The 16405-nt window shown below is 43.6% G+C and overlaps 1 protein-coding gene across 1 annotated transcript; it reads left to right on the plus strand.

Moving 5' to 3' along the window:
• The first annotated feature begins 13443 nt into the window (after positions 1–13443).
• OTUD1 (OTU deubiquitinase 1) lies at positions 13444–16189 on the plus strand. Its single transcript, XM_037837348.1, has one exon. The coding sequence runs from the start codon at positions 13672–13674 to the stop codon at positions 14947–14949; it is 1278 nt and encodes a 425-aa protein (XP_037693276.1). The 5' UTR covers positions 13444–13671; the 3' UTR covers positions 14950–16189.
• Positions 16190–16405: the final 216 nt, after the last annotated feature.

Genomic DNA, 16405 nt, shown 5'->3' on the forward strand with positions numbered 1-16405 from the left:
TTGCAATTCTCAGACCCCAAATAAAAGCCTTTATAGCTTTGCAGCTCAGTTGGTTATTTCTCGGTTGACGGAATCATACAAACGTAGTATTTTTGGTGCCGCTTCTTTTTCTAAGCTTAATGTTTTTGGAGTTCATCCATGTTATAGAATATATCAACACTTCATTCTTTTTTGTTGCCACTTAATATTCCACTGTGCTGATGGAGCACATTTTATTTTTCCATTCATCTGTTGATGGATATTTAGGTTGTTTCCACTTTTTGTTATTTTGCTGCAAAACTTGTGTCCAAGTTTTTGTGTGGTTGTTTTCATTTCTTTTAGGTGTATATCTAGGAGTGGACTTGCTGGATCATATGTTAATTCTATGATTAACCATTTTAGGAACTGCCAAACTGTTTTCTAAACCGCTTTCTAAAATGACTGTACCATTTTGTATTCCCATTTGCAGTGTATGAGGGCTCTAATTTTTCCACATACTTGCTAACACTTGATGTCTTTTTTTTCTTAGCTTTACTAAGCTATAATTCACATACATAATGCACCCATGTAAAGAGTACTATTGCATGTTTTGAGGTTTTCTGGCACAGAAAATTACCTATTTTTAGCAGATATGTATATAGTCAGCAGATTTTTAAAAAATCTTTTTACTGTAGTAACATACATACAACTCAGATTCTCACATTTTAACTACTTTCAAATGTACAACTCAGTGATGTTAGTTATATTCACAGTATCATGCTACTATCACCAACCCAATTCAATGTTTTTAAAAAATATGTTAATAGGGTTGTCAACCATCACCCCAATCAATTTTACAACACTTTCATCCCCCCCAAAAAAAACACTGTATCCATTAGGAGTTAATCCCCCTCTCCCAACTGCCCCTACCTCAGCCCTAGCCAACAACTTTCTGTCTCTACAGATGTGTGAATTTTGATTATAGATATTGTAGTGGGTAAAAAGTGGTATCTTATATTTTTGATTTGTCCTTCCCTAAAGACTAACATCTTTTTCATGTGCTTATTGGCCATTCCTATATTTTCTTTGGAGGAACGTTTATGAAAAATCCTTTGCCCACTTTTAAATTCAGCTGTTTTTTTATTGTCGAGTCGTAAGCATTCTTAATACATTCTGGATACAACTCCCTTATCAGATTATGTGATCGCAAATATTTGCTCCCATTCTGTGGTTTGCTCTTTTCACTTAATGACTCATTCTTTTGACCACTGCTTTTTCCTGGCATGTCCTCTTCCAACCAGCTGGAGATCACACCCAGAGCCCTGCGTCTGTCCTCAGACCTCACCACTTTCATTAGCCCTCCTCTTTTTTTTTTTTTTTCAGGCAGCCTAATAATCCATTTCCACCTCCGTATACCTCTGTCTTCCTCTAAATAAGTAGTTATGGTAAATTCACCTGCTGTTAGGACTTGGCCTCCTTCATAAAATATTAGCTCAGGGTGGGAGTGGAGGCCCATTTCTAAAGACAACAATGCTCTTTATTCTTAACAAGGAATTGATTCAACTTTCTGCTAGGAAAAAATTTCCAAACATTTGTTTCAAAAGCATTTTCAGAAAGCTAAAGGGCCCTCACTCATTTTCAGGCTGTAATTTTGAACTAAATCATTATTGGAGCACTTGTGACAATTTTTGTTTATCTATAATTTTTTCATCAAGAATACAGAATAATTTTACCACTGAAGAGTGTAAATACAATCATAGATATATAGTATATGTAAGTTATTTCAAGGAAAATTCTTAAATATGATGTAGTTATTTATGCTGGTTATCAACACTTGTTTTAAGATTTGATTCATCTTTCCTTCTGAGTTGTAAAAGCACATGTGAATATTTGTCTTTCCCTACGACAAGACAGATACCATTGTAATGTCTTTGCATTGAAAAAAAAATTAGTGATAGTATAACCGTTATATTTAGGAAAGAACTAAATTAAATATGAATCATCTTTTTAAAAAATCAAATTCAGTCATTCGCTGGACATTTTTTTTACCTCAAAAACATATTTTAAACCTCAAAAACATATGGTGAAGACCATGCTTAATGGAGAAAGAACATCAAATTTACATAACTCAATGCCTATTAACCTCTTACTAACAATGAATAATAATGACATATAGTTCTTATGGTCACATCTTTGATCCACAGTCATCAAAGTTCAGTAGAGTTGAGTAAATATCTTTTTCAGCATTTTAGAGGCCAAGAAATGAAAGCGCAGGCTGCCATCCAAGATATGCGCTGCCTTTATCTATTTCCACGTAGGAATTAAAGATAAATCCAGGCTTCTGCCTTGGTTTCCTTCTTTTTAGCCCGAGCTTCCAGGAAATGAAAGGATGTAGGGTTCTCGTCCTTGCTCACGAGCCCATGCATCCGGCCAGCACAGCATCCCGGCGCCAGCAGGTGCACCGGCGCGGCGGGGGCGGAGCGCTGTGGCCTCCCTCGGTGGCCGGCGGCCGGTGGCCGCGCCGTTCCGCGCTCCGTGATTGTCCCTGTTTGGTTTCGGGGACTGTGGCTCGGTGGGCTGCCGCCTCCGTTTGTGGGGTCGGTGTGACCGCTCCCCTTGAGGCCCGCCCCGAGTGCTCCTATTCAGGCATTTGTATTGAAATGCTCTAAGAAATTGTTTTTTGGGGAAAGCTAGAATATTGAATAAGTTAGATACTGCCTTTTTATCACAAGCTTTTCAGTTCTGTTTCCATATCATTTCCAACGTACTCCTTAATCCGTAGCATAGGATTTTCAGATGAAAAATCTTAGAAATCGTTAAATTGTCATTTTATAGTTGAAGCAAGTTAAGAGCCAGGGACATATAATGTTTTTTGTTTTTCTTCCAAAGTAAAATAATTAGTTTTGAAGTTGGGAAGAGAATTCAGAGCTCCTGGTTCTAGCCTACATTAGCAAATATCAGAGATTCTAGGTTTCCATGGGCTTGCCAGAGGAATGGGTGCCTTAGGAGAAAATAGGGAAAAATAGGAAAATAACTCTTTTCTCTTCCATGTCAGTCATCATCCTGTTTTGTCTGGAACACCCCCAGTTCACACCTGACATCTGGGATAATTATTAAGAGAACTTTCTTCACCCACAGAAGTGTGCTGGTTCAGAAACCATAGAGACTTACTTAATGAAAAATCACATTGTTCTCCAAGGATTCCATTTGCTTGGCAAACCATATTGAAAGAGTTGGCCTATACTGGAAATACAGTGATTAATCAGAATAGAACTGAGGCTGTAAAGTAAAGGGTTTCAAATTCCAAGTCACAACCAATAGTGGGCCATGAAATCAATTCAGGAGTTATAACCAACATTTAAAGGAGGAAATAGAACAGAAGGTAAAATAAAGGGTATTACAGGTAGTAAAGCCCAGTGTTACCTAAAGAAACTTGTTTCCATCACATACATACACAGCAGTGTACTCCATCTCAGTGCACAATGCATTTCTCGAGGGTCAGAGTTTAAAAAAAAATAAAAAGTGCAAAAGCCACTGACTAAAGGATTCCAGAACTTAAAGAGCTATAAGCAAGAAGATCCAAGCTTGGGGCAGTGCTACCACTTTGCAGTAAGTTACTAGATGAAATGGCTGTATCAGTAAGGTAAAAAATTGACCATTTTGAGACATGGTAAAGAACAAACATTAAGTGTTCTTTACATTTTTATGGTCGGAGGAAACAAGATTCATTTTAAAGAGTATATCTTCTAGTTTTCTTCATATTCTGAAATATAGTTTAGCAGGGAAGGATGCAGATCCAACAAAAAATAATAATATTTGGCACTTCCACACTGCCTGTATGTGAGGATTTTACAAGATTCCTAAAAGATTCAAGGATAATTGATTTATAAAAATGTTGTTAAAGATGCTGTAGGAGTATATTTTAATATGAAAAAATAGTCACGACGTATCAGGTGAAAAAGTATATAGAGTAGTATGCATTATATGATTTCACTTCGTAAAAAATTGTGTGTGTGTGTGTTTGTGTGTGTATATCAGACATGATACTTTTGACAGATAATTCATTGTCCTGGGCACAACAGAATATTTAGCAGCATCCCCAGCTTGTATCCATAAGCCAGTAGCATCATCCCCTCCCATTGGGGCAACCAAAAATATCCCCAGACATTGCCAAACTGCTGCAGCTGAAAACCAGAGACGTAGATGCAGTTAACCAAAGAGTTGTCTCTTAGTCAATGGTTTATTTTTCCCTTTTCTCTCTTTTTTGCTTGTTTATAGATTCTAATTTTTCTGTAATGAACATGTATTATATTCATAATAAGAAATCTCACAAAAACTGTATTTAAATTTATAACAGTAAATTTGCTTCCCAATAGATCCATTTACAATTTTGATACCTAATTTGTAAGTGAGATTCTTAAGCAGAAAAAATTTTCCTGAGAATGCAAAGAGTAGGCTCAGATCAAAAGCAATATAATTGCAACAGTCAAGTAAGAATGATTCCTTTCATTTTGTTTTCTTTCATTCACTCATTCATTCATTGAAAAAATATTTATTAGCACAGTGCCTGACAGTTTATATATGGTGAAGACAGTACCTTGGCATTTTCTCACAGAAAATTGGAATTATGAAAAAAAATAAAATGGGATTAAATATAATTTTAAAACACAGTAATTTCTAAAACAATTTAGAATCATTGCCATTCAAAATGTCCTCCGGTAGGTAAGCCTTTGCATGAATTATCTTCTAAAATGTTTAGAAAACACTAATTTCTCATAAGTTCTGTTACTTATATAACAAAATTAGATTGAATTATGTACTCCAATTTAGACATGTTCTTAATCTTAATCTGCATTCCAGTGGTGTGAACCCATTGTAAATAGAACCCTTGGAGATGTTATTTTTAGTTAAGGTGTTGCCATCTGAAGCAGGGTGAGCTTTAATCTGGAATGCCGAAAGCCTTATAAGAGAAGAAACCAGAAGCCAGTGTCAGAGAAGGCGACAGGGAGAAGCAGGAAGTCAGCAGGAACCCAGGAGAAGAAGGAAAGAACATCATCGTGTGACAAGAAATCCCAGGGATGGTGGCAAACTAGCACCAGAAAGCTCCCAACCCTGGGAGAAAGAAAGCCTAGCCTCCAAAACTGTGAGACAGTAAATTTCTGTTAAGCCACCTGTGTGTGGTGTTTGTGATAGCAGCTCAGGTGAACCAAGAACATACCCAAACGACCATCACTTTACACTTTTTGAATCAGTCCTTACCCTATTGCCTTGACCATCAATCCAACAGTGACTTTCCTAGAAACCCTCTTCTGAGGTGGCAAGATATAGGTACAAAGATGCTCTCTGTGGCACCGTTTGATTGGTAAAGACATTAAAATAGTCTAGATATAACTAAATGTATATTATTGTATCTATATTTTGGAATTTTTTATAGACATTAATAAGTGGGAACTGGTGCTACATATTTTCCTGTGCAAAATGTTTAAAGCTGTATGTATCCCAGAAAAATAAGTTCTTAGACTTAATCCATTCCTGTGGGCATGGATCCATTGTAAGTAGGACTTTCTGATGAGGTTACTTCAGTTAAGATGTGGCCCACCTCAATCAACAGGGTTCTTAATCCTATTACTAGAGCCCTTTATAAGCAGAATGAGATTCAGACTGGTACAGAAAAAGCCAGAAGGAGCAGTCAGAAGCTGAGCATCAACAGATGTTGGAAGAGAAAAGAGAGACCAGGTGATGCCACCATTTGCCCTGTCATGTGACAAGCTAAGGACCAAGGATCACCAGCAGCCAGCCCAGAATGCCACAATCTCCAGGGAGAAAGCATCACCTCAAAACAATGAGTGAATAAGTTCCCATAGTTTAAGGTGAAACATTGCATGGCATTTGCTTGGGCAGCCAAGGAAACTGAAATGATGGGTTGAGTAAAAAAGATTAATTCTACTACAAAAAGTGTTTACAGGTATATATGTGCATGAACTATACAATTTATATATGCATGTACAAAGGTCTGGAAATACATACAACAAATTGTTAACTGTGGTTACCTCTGTGGAGTGAGATGGGGATAAAGAATGGGAAAAAATTTCAGTTTTGTTTTTACATGTTTGAATTGCTTTAATTTTTTACAACACATATCTTTAAAAATAAGAGCAAAGTTGTAGGTGAAAACAAAAATCGAAAATGAAGGGGGACATCACTACCAACCTCACAGAAATAAAAAGGATTATAAGAGGATACTATGAATGCCAACATATTGGATAAGCAAGGCAAAATGGACAAATTTCTAGAAACACACAAATTTCCCAAACTGGTTCAAGAAGAAATTAAAGCTCTCAACAGACCAATAACAAGTAAAGAGATTAGATTGGTAATCATAAACCTCCCAGGACCAGATGGCTTCATTAGAGAATTATAACAAGCATTCAAATAAGTAATACCAATCCTTTTCAAACTCTTTCAAAACGTTGAAGAAGAAGGGACATGGCCTAACTAATTCTTCGAGGTCATCATCACCCTAATATCAAAGCCAGATAAAGACAGCAGAAGAAAAAGATATTACAGACCAATATCCCTATGAATACATAGCAAAAATCCTCAACAAAATACAATTAAGCTGAATCCAACACCACATTAAAAGGATTATACACCATGACCAAGTGGAACTTATCCCAGGATTGCAAGTCTGGTTCAACATAAGAAAATCAATTAATGTCATAAACTTCATTAGTAGCATGAAGGCAGAAAACCCACATGCTCATCTTTAGTGCTGCAGAAAAGGCATTTGACAAAATCTAGCACCCTTTCTTGATATAAATGCTCAATATACTAGGAATAGGTGGGAATTTCCTCAACATGCTGAAGGACATACATGAAAAACCCACAGCTATCGTCATATTCAAGGGTGAAGGCCTGAAACTTTCCTCCTAAGATCAAGAGCAAGACAAAGATGCCTACTTTCATTACTGCTGTGCAAAATTCTTTTCCTTAAGAAAGCCTTAAGAAAGGCTGCAGGCACCTGGGACACTTGTGTCACATGGGAAGGCACATGGCCAGTGTCTGCTGGTCCTTCACTCCCAGTTTCATTGCTTTCAGTTTCTGATTCCAGTGGCTTCCTCTCTGAGTGTCTGTGGGTCCTCTGTTAGCATCTCTGGAGCCATCCCCCACTGTGACCTCTCTGCAGGTGTTTCTCTCTGTGCGTTTCTCTCTCAGCTTTTTCCTGTCTCTTATCCTCGTCATAGAGGACTCCAGTGAAAGGGTTAAGACCCACATCGAATGGGGTGGGTCACTTCTCAATTGAAATAACCTAACCTAAAACTCTTTTCTGGGGTATATAACAGCTTCAAATCAGCATAATAAGTAAATATTCTTGTTCTTGAGAAATATATGTGGAAGTATTATGTGGTAAAAGAACATGGATGCAATCTACTCTTAAATTTTTAGAAAAAAATATATAGAGATGATAGATAGATAGAATGATATAGCAAATGTGGCAAAGTTAAAAGGTGATAAATCTGGGTATCTGTGTAGGGGCTATATTGGAGTTGTCTGTATTACTTGTTCTATTTTTGCAACATTCCTGTAAATATGAAATTATTTCAAAATAAAAAGTTTAAAAAGGAGAGGAAATTTTGAGTTAACTTATGTTTTGCCATAATAGTTGTGGGGACCCAGGGCCTGCCCCCCGCTTCCCCCTACTCCATAGTGAAGGTGAGTTATTGCACGTAGCTGCCTACTTTACCAGGACAGACTGTAAAGGTCATAAGATCTTCCCGGGGCAGGGGGAGGGGAAGAATGCACAGATGATATTGCAACAAAGCATGGAAACTCCCCTCCCCTGATCACTTTTGATAACAAATCCCCACACCCTGGTGTCACGAGGCCCTGCCAAAACTCTGTTCTCACATCCTATGGAATGGTCTCTGTCCTAACCCTTATAAACCACCCCCTGGCACCCCCTGCTCTTTGCAGAGTGCTGACTTCCACTTTCCGGCTGGCTGCTGCTGGGAAGAATTCTCTCCTGACTGTAAGTCCTATTAAACTCATGTCTAACTCCATGCCTGGAGTGTTCTTTGGTCTTGGGGCTGAGCTGGGTTAGAACAATGGTTATGCAGTGACTGGACATTTTTACAATTGCCCTCTTGCCATTAGGACAGGTTTCTCAGCCTGGCCTTCAACCCATGTGGAGGGTGGATGTGTGTGTGGCTCCCTCAAGGTCACTGCGAGGATTAGGCCATGGTGTTAGCATTTTCACTTACTTACAGATTCTTAATTTAAACTACTGTGTAAATATTAAAAATATTATGGATTTTTAAAATATTCATATGCAAACAGACAGCTGATTTATCTTAGAAACCCCATGAAGCAAGAGATGACTCCATTTAGTGCACTGCTAGTTAACAATGAAGGGAGAGAAAGTGAGCAACATGTCTTGTATTCCCTACTTTATATTAAGCTCTTTCTAAATTTGGGCTATATGTTATATTGTTCACTCTGCAACCAGTAGGCTTTTTAAATATTAGTAGACCAGCTCCTCAGACTTCAGGATATGGGGTAAGGCAGCCAGAGCAGGCCCAGAACCAGAACTCCTTTTAAAAACCAACACGATGAACAGAATTCCGGGAAGCCTGGGGCATTTTGCTCCTGCCTTTCACGCCTGAAGGATTTGAAGCTCTGCATGGGAAATGATGGTTCACATTATGTCAGCTACACCTCCCCATGAATAAAATCCTGACTTTCCTTCCTTTCCCTCCACAGTCCAACAAATTGCTTTTGTATCAGTACCACCCTCCATGGCCTCTGGGGTTATTCATGGAAAGGAGCTGCCCATGTTCTAAGCCCAAACTCAAGAGTCAATCATCACACGCATGTTCTAGTCTTTTCTTTGCCCTTTGCCTGTTTTATTTTCTCCTAGAATAAGCAAAAATCTGCTGATTATTAGACTTGTTGATCTGGTTATCACAGATTGACTTAAATTTCCTGGAATTGTGAGATCTTTAGATAAACAAGATCTTCAGAGACTCTTCTTTGCCATGCTAAGTAAAATTAAACAGCTGCCTGCATTGGGCATTGCCCAGAGGGACCCCTTCCCCAGAAAGGATTTTCCAGAAGACAAAAACAATTGACCTATGGGCGCTTTCCCAGAAAATGGAACAATGGAATGTACCTTACAGAATGGCAGATAAGCAACACCTGGTGATAAACCAGGTTTGGTCTAGTAGAAAAGGCTGATCAGAATAGACAAGCATACCATGTTGATCAATGCATACCCACTCCCCATTTTGTAAGCCCATGCAAAAGAGAAACAATTCAGCCAATCAGAGCATTTCTTCACTTATTTCTAGACATACCCTATACAAGCTCCCTTGGGTACTCCTTGCCATGGGTAGTCCTGGATACTGCCTGATTCATAAATCATAAACTGCTCAAATAAACTCCCATAAATAATAATTCATCTAATATTTTAACAGCCATCATGTTAGAGTTATAGGGATAAGTAAAATTTCAAGGGAGCTGTTTTAGTTTCCTAGGCTGCTCAAAGCAAATACCATGAAATGGGTAGGGTTAAACAATGGGGATTTATTTGCTCATGGTTTTGAGGGCGGGAAAATGTTCAAATCAAGGCATCATGAAAGTAACACTTTGTTCCTGAAGACTGGCTGCTGGTGATCCTTGGCTTCTCTGTCACATGGCAAGGCACATGGTGGCGTCTGCTGATCTCTCCCTTCTCTTCTGGGTTTCGTTGCTCTCAACTGCTTGCTTCCATCGCTTTCTCTCTCTATCTGAATTTCATTCTATTTATATCGGACTCTGGTAATAGGATTAAGACCCAATCTGATTGAGGTGGGTCAGACCTTAACTGAAGTCACCTCATCCAAAGGTACTACTTACAGGGGGTTCACATCCACAGGAATGGATTAGATTTAAGAACATGTTTTTCTGGGGTACATGCAGCTTCAAATCACCACAAGAGACATCAAGTTTAAATAATTAAGAGCAGCTACCACTCCTGCCTGGAAATTCCACTTGCAGTCACCAACCTGTCTGCAGTGGTAGATGAACTGGAGAAAGAATATTGAGGGGTTTGCATGTCATGGTGACCTTTATTTGTTCTTCTGAAATTGCAAATTTAACAGAACATTGAGAATGAATATATATCAACCTGCACATCAGTTCCCAAAATGCTTATGATCCATTTTTTATTTGACAACATTCAGAAAATATTTATTGAGAACCTATGTGCCATGTGCTTTTCAGAATCTCTTTACGCCAACACATTATATATAACACTATTTATATATACACATACACACATATATATACATCATGCTCTAAGTTGGGTTGGTTCTATATATAGTTAAGCTGGGATATACTCCCATTCCCTTTGTACATTTATTGTGCTCAATAAATGTTTGAATAGAATGTTAAGCTGTTTTTGAAGATTACCAAAAGTACAAATTTTGCTCTAGTTTGCTTACAAAATTTGCATGGATATTGAAAAGACCAATCGCTCTCCATTTAAGTTTCGCAGCGACGTTGTTGAAAATCAATTTTCCATAAATGTATGGATTCATTTCTGAACCCAATTCTATTCCATTGATCTATATGTGTATTTTCATGCTGCTACAGAGTCTTGATTACTGTAGCTTTGTAGTAAGTTTTTGAAATTGGAAAGTGGTAGTCCTTTAAACTTGTTCTTTTTTTCTCATCAGAGTTTCATGACAGGCTTATAAAGGAATGACCATCTAATGAGCGAATAAATGGATGCATCTTTTTGAGTTTTTAAAAAGTTGGAATTATTTTGGGGGGAAGGGAGGGTTCTCAAGGAATATAAATAACTAAGAGATGGGGATATTTAGGAGTAGGTATCTTCAAAAAAATGTGTCAGGATGGATATGAAAATGCCTGTGGGGGCTGGGTTTCCGCTGCCTGGTTATATGCCAGAATCTGTTTCTGGATCTGCAGGGACTGATACCGTGCTTGGAGCACAGAGCAGGCTCCGTAAATACTAATTAATACCTTGTCCTTTGTTTTGTTTTGTTTTGTTTAACTTATCTATTCTCTCAACTTAATGATTGCTCCTCTTTGGTTGATAGTTGCTGACATTTCTTTTTTCTTTCAGTCTGTTTGATAGATACACAATTTTGTTCTAGAATACTATTTTCCTAATCTTCCACCAATTTTTTGCACAGTACCGAAATATGCTGGACAGATGATTTTCCAGAATGGAATTATTAGTAATTCTTTTCAGATGGGGTAATGAGGAGATTGCTCAAGTAATCAGATGTGTCCCCCTCTCTCTTCCCCCACCAACCTCTTCATTATCACTTGCAAGCCCTTGCCTTCTCTTAGCCTTCAGGGCATGAAACAACCTCCTGTGTCCACAGCCTGCAATCAACACTGCTTTGAAGATTTTCCAGAAGTATCACCTCCTCCAGGAAGACTTTCCAGATTTAGGGATAGGATGGAAGCTGATTCCCACATTAACGTGCCATTTGGTGCAACCCACCCCCCCTCATACACATTAAAAGGAAAAGTACGGCATCATGTATGTCAAAGTTTTGAATTTTCACAACTTCATATTTGTCTGTTCCAAATTTGGTACATCAGACCTAGCTTGTCTTCTGTGTACCTACTTTTTTTCCCCCTCTGTTTTCTTGTGTTTACTCCAGTCTGTTAAAATACATTCTTGCTTTGAGGATTTAAATTTTAATATTTTCCTTCTCTCAGGCTCCTGTTACAGTAGCTGTGCTGTGCACACAATGGATACTTGGTAAATATTATTTGAGGATTACGACATTGCTAATAGCATTGTCTTCCGTTTCAGAACACCAGGTACTGAAAAGCTAAGGGTGGACGTCGGTTTGAAAAACTTAATGCCAAGATCCCAATGGGGGTAAGTCACCACAATTTGAAAAGGTGGTGAGGCGATTGTTTTGTCTTCTGAGTTGACTGACCTACCAGGCTGGAGTGGCCTGAGCAAGCAGTGCTGGTGTGATCTTACGAGCTGTGCCTCCCATGGCAACCTAAAGCAGGGCTTAGTGTTAGGAGACCTTGTGATAGATGGAATCATGTCCTTCACAAACCCATGCTCAAGTCCCAAACCCCTGTCCCGTAGGTGTGAACTCATGAATTCATTTGTGAATAGGATCTTAGAAGATCCTATTTGGTTGAAGCCAAACTGAATCAGGGTGGGCCTTAGTTCAGTATGTCTGTCGTCTTACAAGCAGAAGAAATGCAGTTAGTAGAAGCCAGAAGAGAAAGCCAGTGGCAGGGGCAGAAATTCATCTACCAGCCAAGGACCGAGAGGATTCCCGGCAAGCCAGCACCAGACTGCTGCAAGCTCCAGGAGAAGGCATGGTCCACAGAAGCTTGGTGTTGGACATCTAGCCTTCAAACTGGGAGCCAATAAATTCCCGTTATTTATGCCAGCCAGGTGTGGCATTTGTCAAACTAAGACCAGGATGAGAATTCTGGCTTTTCCACTAACAGAAATCTTGGAAGTCTCGTTTTACTTTCATTCACCCCACCCTTGTTAGCTCCAAACACGAGCCAGGCAGTGCACCAGGGGACGGCCATACAACAGCGAACCAGATCTTCCCACTCATGGAATTTCCGTCCCAGCGAAGGATGGGGTGCCGCCTCCATCACAACCTAAGGGCTCAGCTTTCCCTTCTCTAAAATGGAGGGTAATGCCTGGGGCCTGCTACTTTAGCATTTCATCAAAGCTCCAAGTTTAGCCAGAGCTGCCTGCTTCCAGTGGGTAAGTGACCAAGTCTTAGGGCTATTCTGACCCCTTTTCCCCGGGGTGCGCCTGCACCTCTTTAGGGGGCCAGGGCCTGGCACTTGGGATTCCGAAAGGCTGGGTCAAGGTCATCCTTGGGGCTGGGGGTGCTGGGGCTGGGGGTGCGCCTGGGGTTTCCTGGGGCGGGCAGGGGTCGTCTCCAGGAGTTCACATTAACCCAAAGGCCTGAATCACCGGGACTGCCGAAAAGAGGGCAGGCGGGCGAGGGGCCCAGAAAGCGGGCAGGACACAGGCCGTGCAGAGCGCGAAGCCTCCTCCGGAACGCAGACTTCCGGAGCGCTCGGCCGGCCCAGACGGCGCGCGGCCCGCCCTCTGCGCTGCAGCCAGGGGCCGCGGCAGGGGAGGCGGAGCGCCCCGGGACCCCAGGGGGAGTCGGCCTTCCTGCTTCTCCCAGGCCTCGCCGTGCGCGCCGCAACGGGCCCCGCCCGGGACCTGCCCGGGCACTACCGGGGCGAGGCCGGAGGGGAGGGGCTGGAGGTGCGCGGCGCGGGCGGCGGCAGCGGCGCGGCCCTGACTAGGGGCGGGGCCCGGGGCGTGCGGGGGCGGGCCCGGAGGGGGCGGGGCGCGCGGGCGAACGGGCGCGCGCTGAGCGCACACGCCGGCGCCTCACGTGACGGGCCGCGCGGCCTGAGGTAAACAAGCGCGCCGGGCCCGCCCCCAGCTCCCCGCCCCGCCAGCGGACGCAGCGGCGCGCGCGGCCTCCTCTCCGGAGAGGCCCGAGCGGGCGGGCGCGGCGCCCGGGTCCGCGGGCCGAGGTCCCCCCGGCCTTGGCGCAGCCGGCACTTGGCGGCCGCGCTCTTGGCGGCGGTGACGCGCCGCGCTTGGGTCATCCCTATTCCGGGAGCGCCGGGCCGTGGGCCGGAGGGTGTGTCCGCGCCCCGCGCTATAAGGGCGGCGACGGCGCCATGCAGCTCTACAGCAGCGTCTGCGCGCACTTCCCCGCCGGGGCCCCGCGTCCCGCCGCCCCCGCCGCCGCCTTCAAGGTCCCGCTGCCGCCGCCGGCCAGCGGCGCGCCCCAGCCCGAGCCCGAGCCCCGGGAGCAGCCGCCCGCCGCGCCCCGGGAGCCCGCCGCCGCCGCCGCGATGCCCGCCTTCGCCGCCTGTTTCGAGGGCGCCCCCGCGCCCGCTCCGGTCTCCGCCGCGCCCCGCCGCCCTGCGCCTCAGGCGGCCGTGCGGGCCCTGGGCGCCGACGCGCTGCTGCTGCGTGGGCCCGCTCCCTCCGGCCCGCCGCGCCGCGCTGCTCCCGCGGCGGCCTGGCTGCTGGACGGGCTGCTGCGGCCCGACGGCCCCGCGCGCCCCTCCCGCCCGCCGCCGGCATCCGACCCCCGTCTGCGCGAGCACCGCCAGGCCCTGGCCACCGCCCAGCGCCGGGGGCCCCCCGGCAGCCCCGAGCCCGGCCCCAGCCCGTGGGGCGAGGCGCGCCCGGCTGAGAGCGGCGCCCGCGGGCGGGAGAGGAGCGCGGACCGCGGAGTGGCCCCCGGCGCGGGCGAGGCGCGCCCGGCCTCCCACCCGGAGCCCGCCGCCCCTGCGAGCAGCGGCCCGGCTGTCCGGGGCGGCGCCGCCGAGGCGGGGGGCGTCCCCCGGGCGGACCCCCGGGACGAGAAGCTGGCCCTGTACTTGGCCGAGGTGGAGAAGCAGGACAAGTACCTGCGGCAGAGGAACAAGTTCCGCTTCCACATCATCCCCGACGGCAACTGCCTGTACCGCGCCGTCAGCAAGGCCGTGTCGGGGGACCAGAGCCTGCACCGCGAGCTGCGGGAGCAGACGGTGCACCACATCGCCGACCACCTCGACCACTTCGGGCCGCTGATCGAGGGCGACGTGGGCGAGTTCATCGTCGCCGCCGCCCAGGACGGGGCGTGGGCCGGCTACCCCGAACTGCTGGCCATGGGGCAGATGCTGAACGTGAACATCCATCTCACGACGGGAGGGAAGCCGGAGAGCCCCACGGTGGCCACCATGACGCACTACCTGGGCCCGGAGGATGCCCGAAGGCCCAGCATCTGGCTCAGCTGGCTCAGCAACGGCCACTACGACGCGGTGTTTGACCAGTCCTACCCCAACCCCGAGTATGACAGTTGGTGCAAACAGACTCAGGTGCAGAGGAAACGCGACGAGGAGCTGGCCAAGTCCATGGCCATATCCCTGTCCAAAATGTACATTGAGCAGAACGCCTGCTCCTGAGAGGCTTGGAAGCTGACACCCTGGGAAAACGGCACACTTCACTTGTGTTTGGAGAATCACATGAACTCTCAATCAGGGTAATAGCACTTTTAAACCTCCTAGTAGAGTTGCTGTCGGTGTGATGCCTTAATCATGTTTTTTGAATGTGTTTTCCCCAGAGCAGAAGGTTGCTGAGCACCTTGACATGACGTTTCACGAGAGCTTTGGGTGATCCTACTGCTATTTGTCATTTGCTGTATAAAGTTAGCGCCACTTGATTTGCAGACTCATTTTTCTCCGTGTAAACGTGTTCATTCCTGGTCATCTATTTTCTATAAAAATGTATTTTTGCACAATGTTTTTAAAAATCGGTGGACCTTCATCCATGATGTGTTCCATTTTGACAGAGAGCTTCCAGGCCTAAATCCAGAGAAGTGCTTTATACATTTGAACTAGTTTATTATTTTGAGCAGAGACTGTGATTTTAATAGTTATTTTGTGTTGTTGAAATATGAATTTTACAATTCTTAATTATCTCATGGATAATGATGTGTTCACAGAAGATCAGCCCATTCCATTTGAATTCAGCAAACAGATTTGTTGTTTTGGGAGTCATTTTTCTAGGAATGGTCAGCCTTTTAAAGAGAATCCTTAAGGGAAAGTTGTGGGAGAATTTTTTTTTTTTTTTTTTTTCTTTAAGGGATAGTACCAGCTCTTGAGTGAAAGTCTGATATTTCTGATGGCAGAGTGATTATTCTGTGTTCTGGTTGATGTGTAGAGTGGGTTGTCTGGTGCTGTCATCTGTTTTTATTTCTGTCACTTTTATTATAAAATGATTTTAACATGGCATATAACTTTGTGGCAAGATAAAGTCTCCTGCTTTATGTCACTTCTCGGGTTTACTTAAGAGATTTAAAAACTAAGAGCAAAAATGCCTCCATCCAGCTTTGGCAGTTATGTTATAGCAGGAGAAAACTGTCTGAATATTCTAGTCCTTTCTCAAAAGGCAAACTAGCATTGCCTTGTATTATGTAAAAATGTCTGTAAACGGAGCTTGTATGGTTTGCTGGGTCAAACAATGTTCCCAATCTAAAATTTATTTCATTTCCATTTTAGCTACTTTCAGTTATATTTATTAAGTAATGCAGTTTGTACTTTTTTATTTTGTAACATTTTGTGAATTTTGTATAATACTGTATTTGTACACTAGGGCGATTCTCAGTTGATGGAATGAATGAATAAATGAATAGTTTTACTTTTACAACGTCTGTTTGGATGAAGTATTTTTTAAATTATAAAATGACTTCTGTAGGATCCTTTCTTGTACACTTTTTGTTTTTTTCATATGAAAAAATGGCACAGAGAGGTTTCTTAAGTTCTCCCATGACCAGGATGGGATAATAATTAGTCTTTTTTGTAAGGGTAGTCTCTCAATGAAACTTAATTTTAAAGGGGCAGTAACTCAAGAAATCACTCT

The sequence above is a fragment of the Choloepus didactylus genome, chromosome 5 (genome assembly GCF_015220235.1).
Source record: "Choloepus didactylus isolate mChoDid1 chromosome 5, mChoDid1.pri, whole genome shotgun sequence".
In the NCBI taxonomy this organism is placed as follows: domain Eukaryota; kingdom Metazoa; phylum Chordata; class Mammalia; order Pilosa; family Megalonychidae; genus Choloepus; species Choloepus didactylus.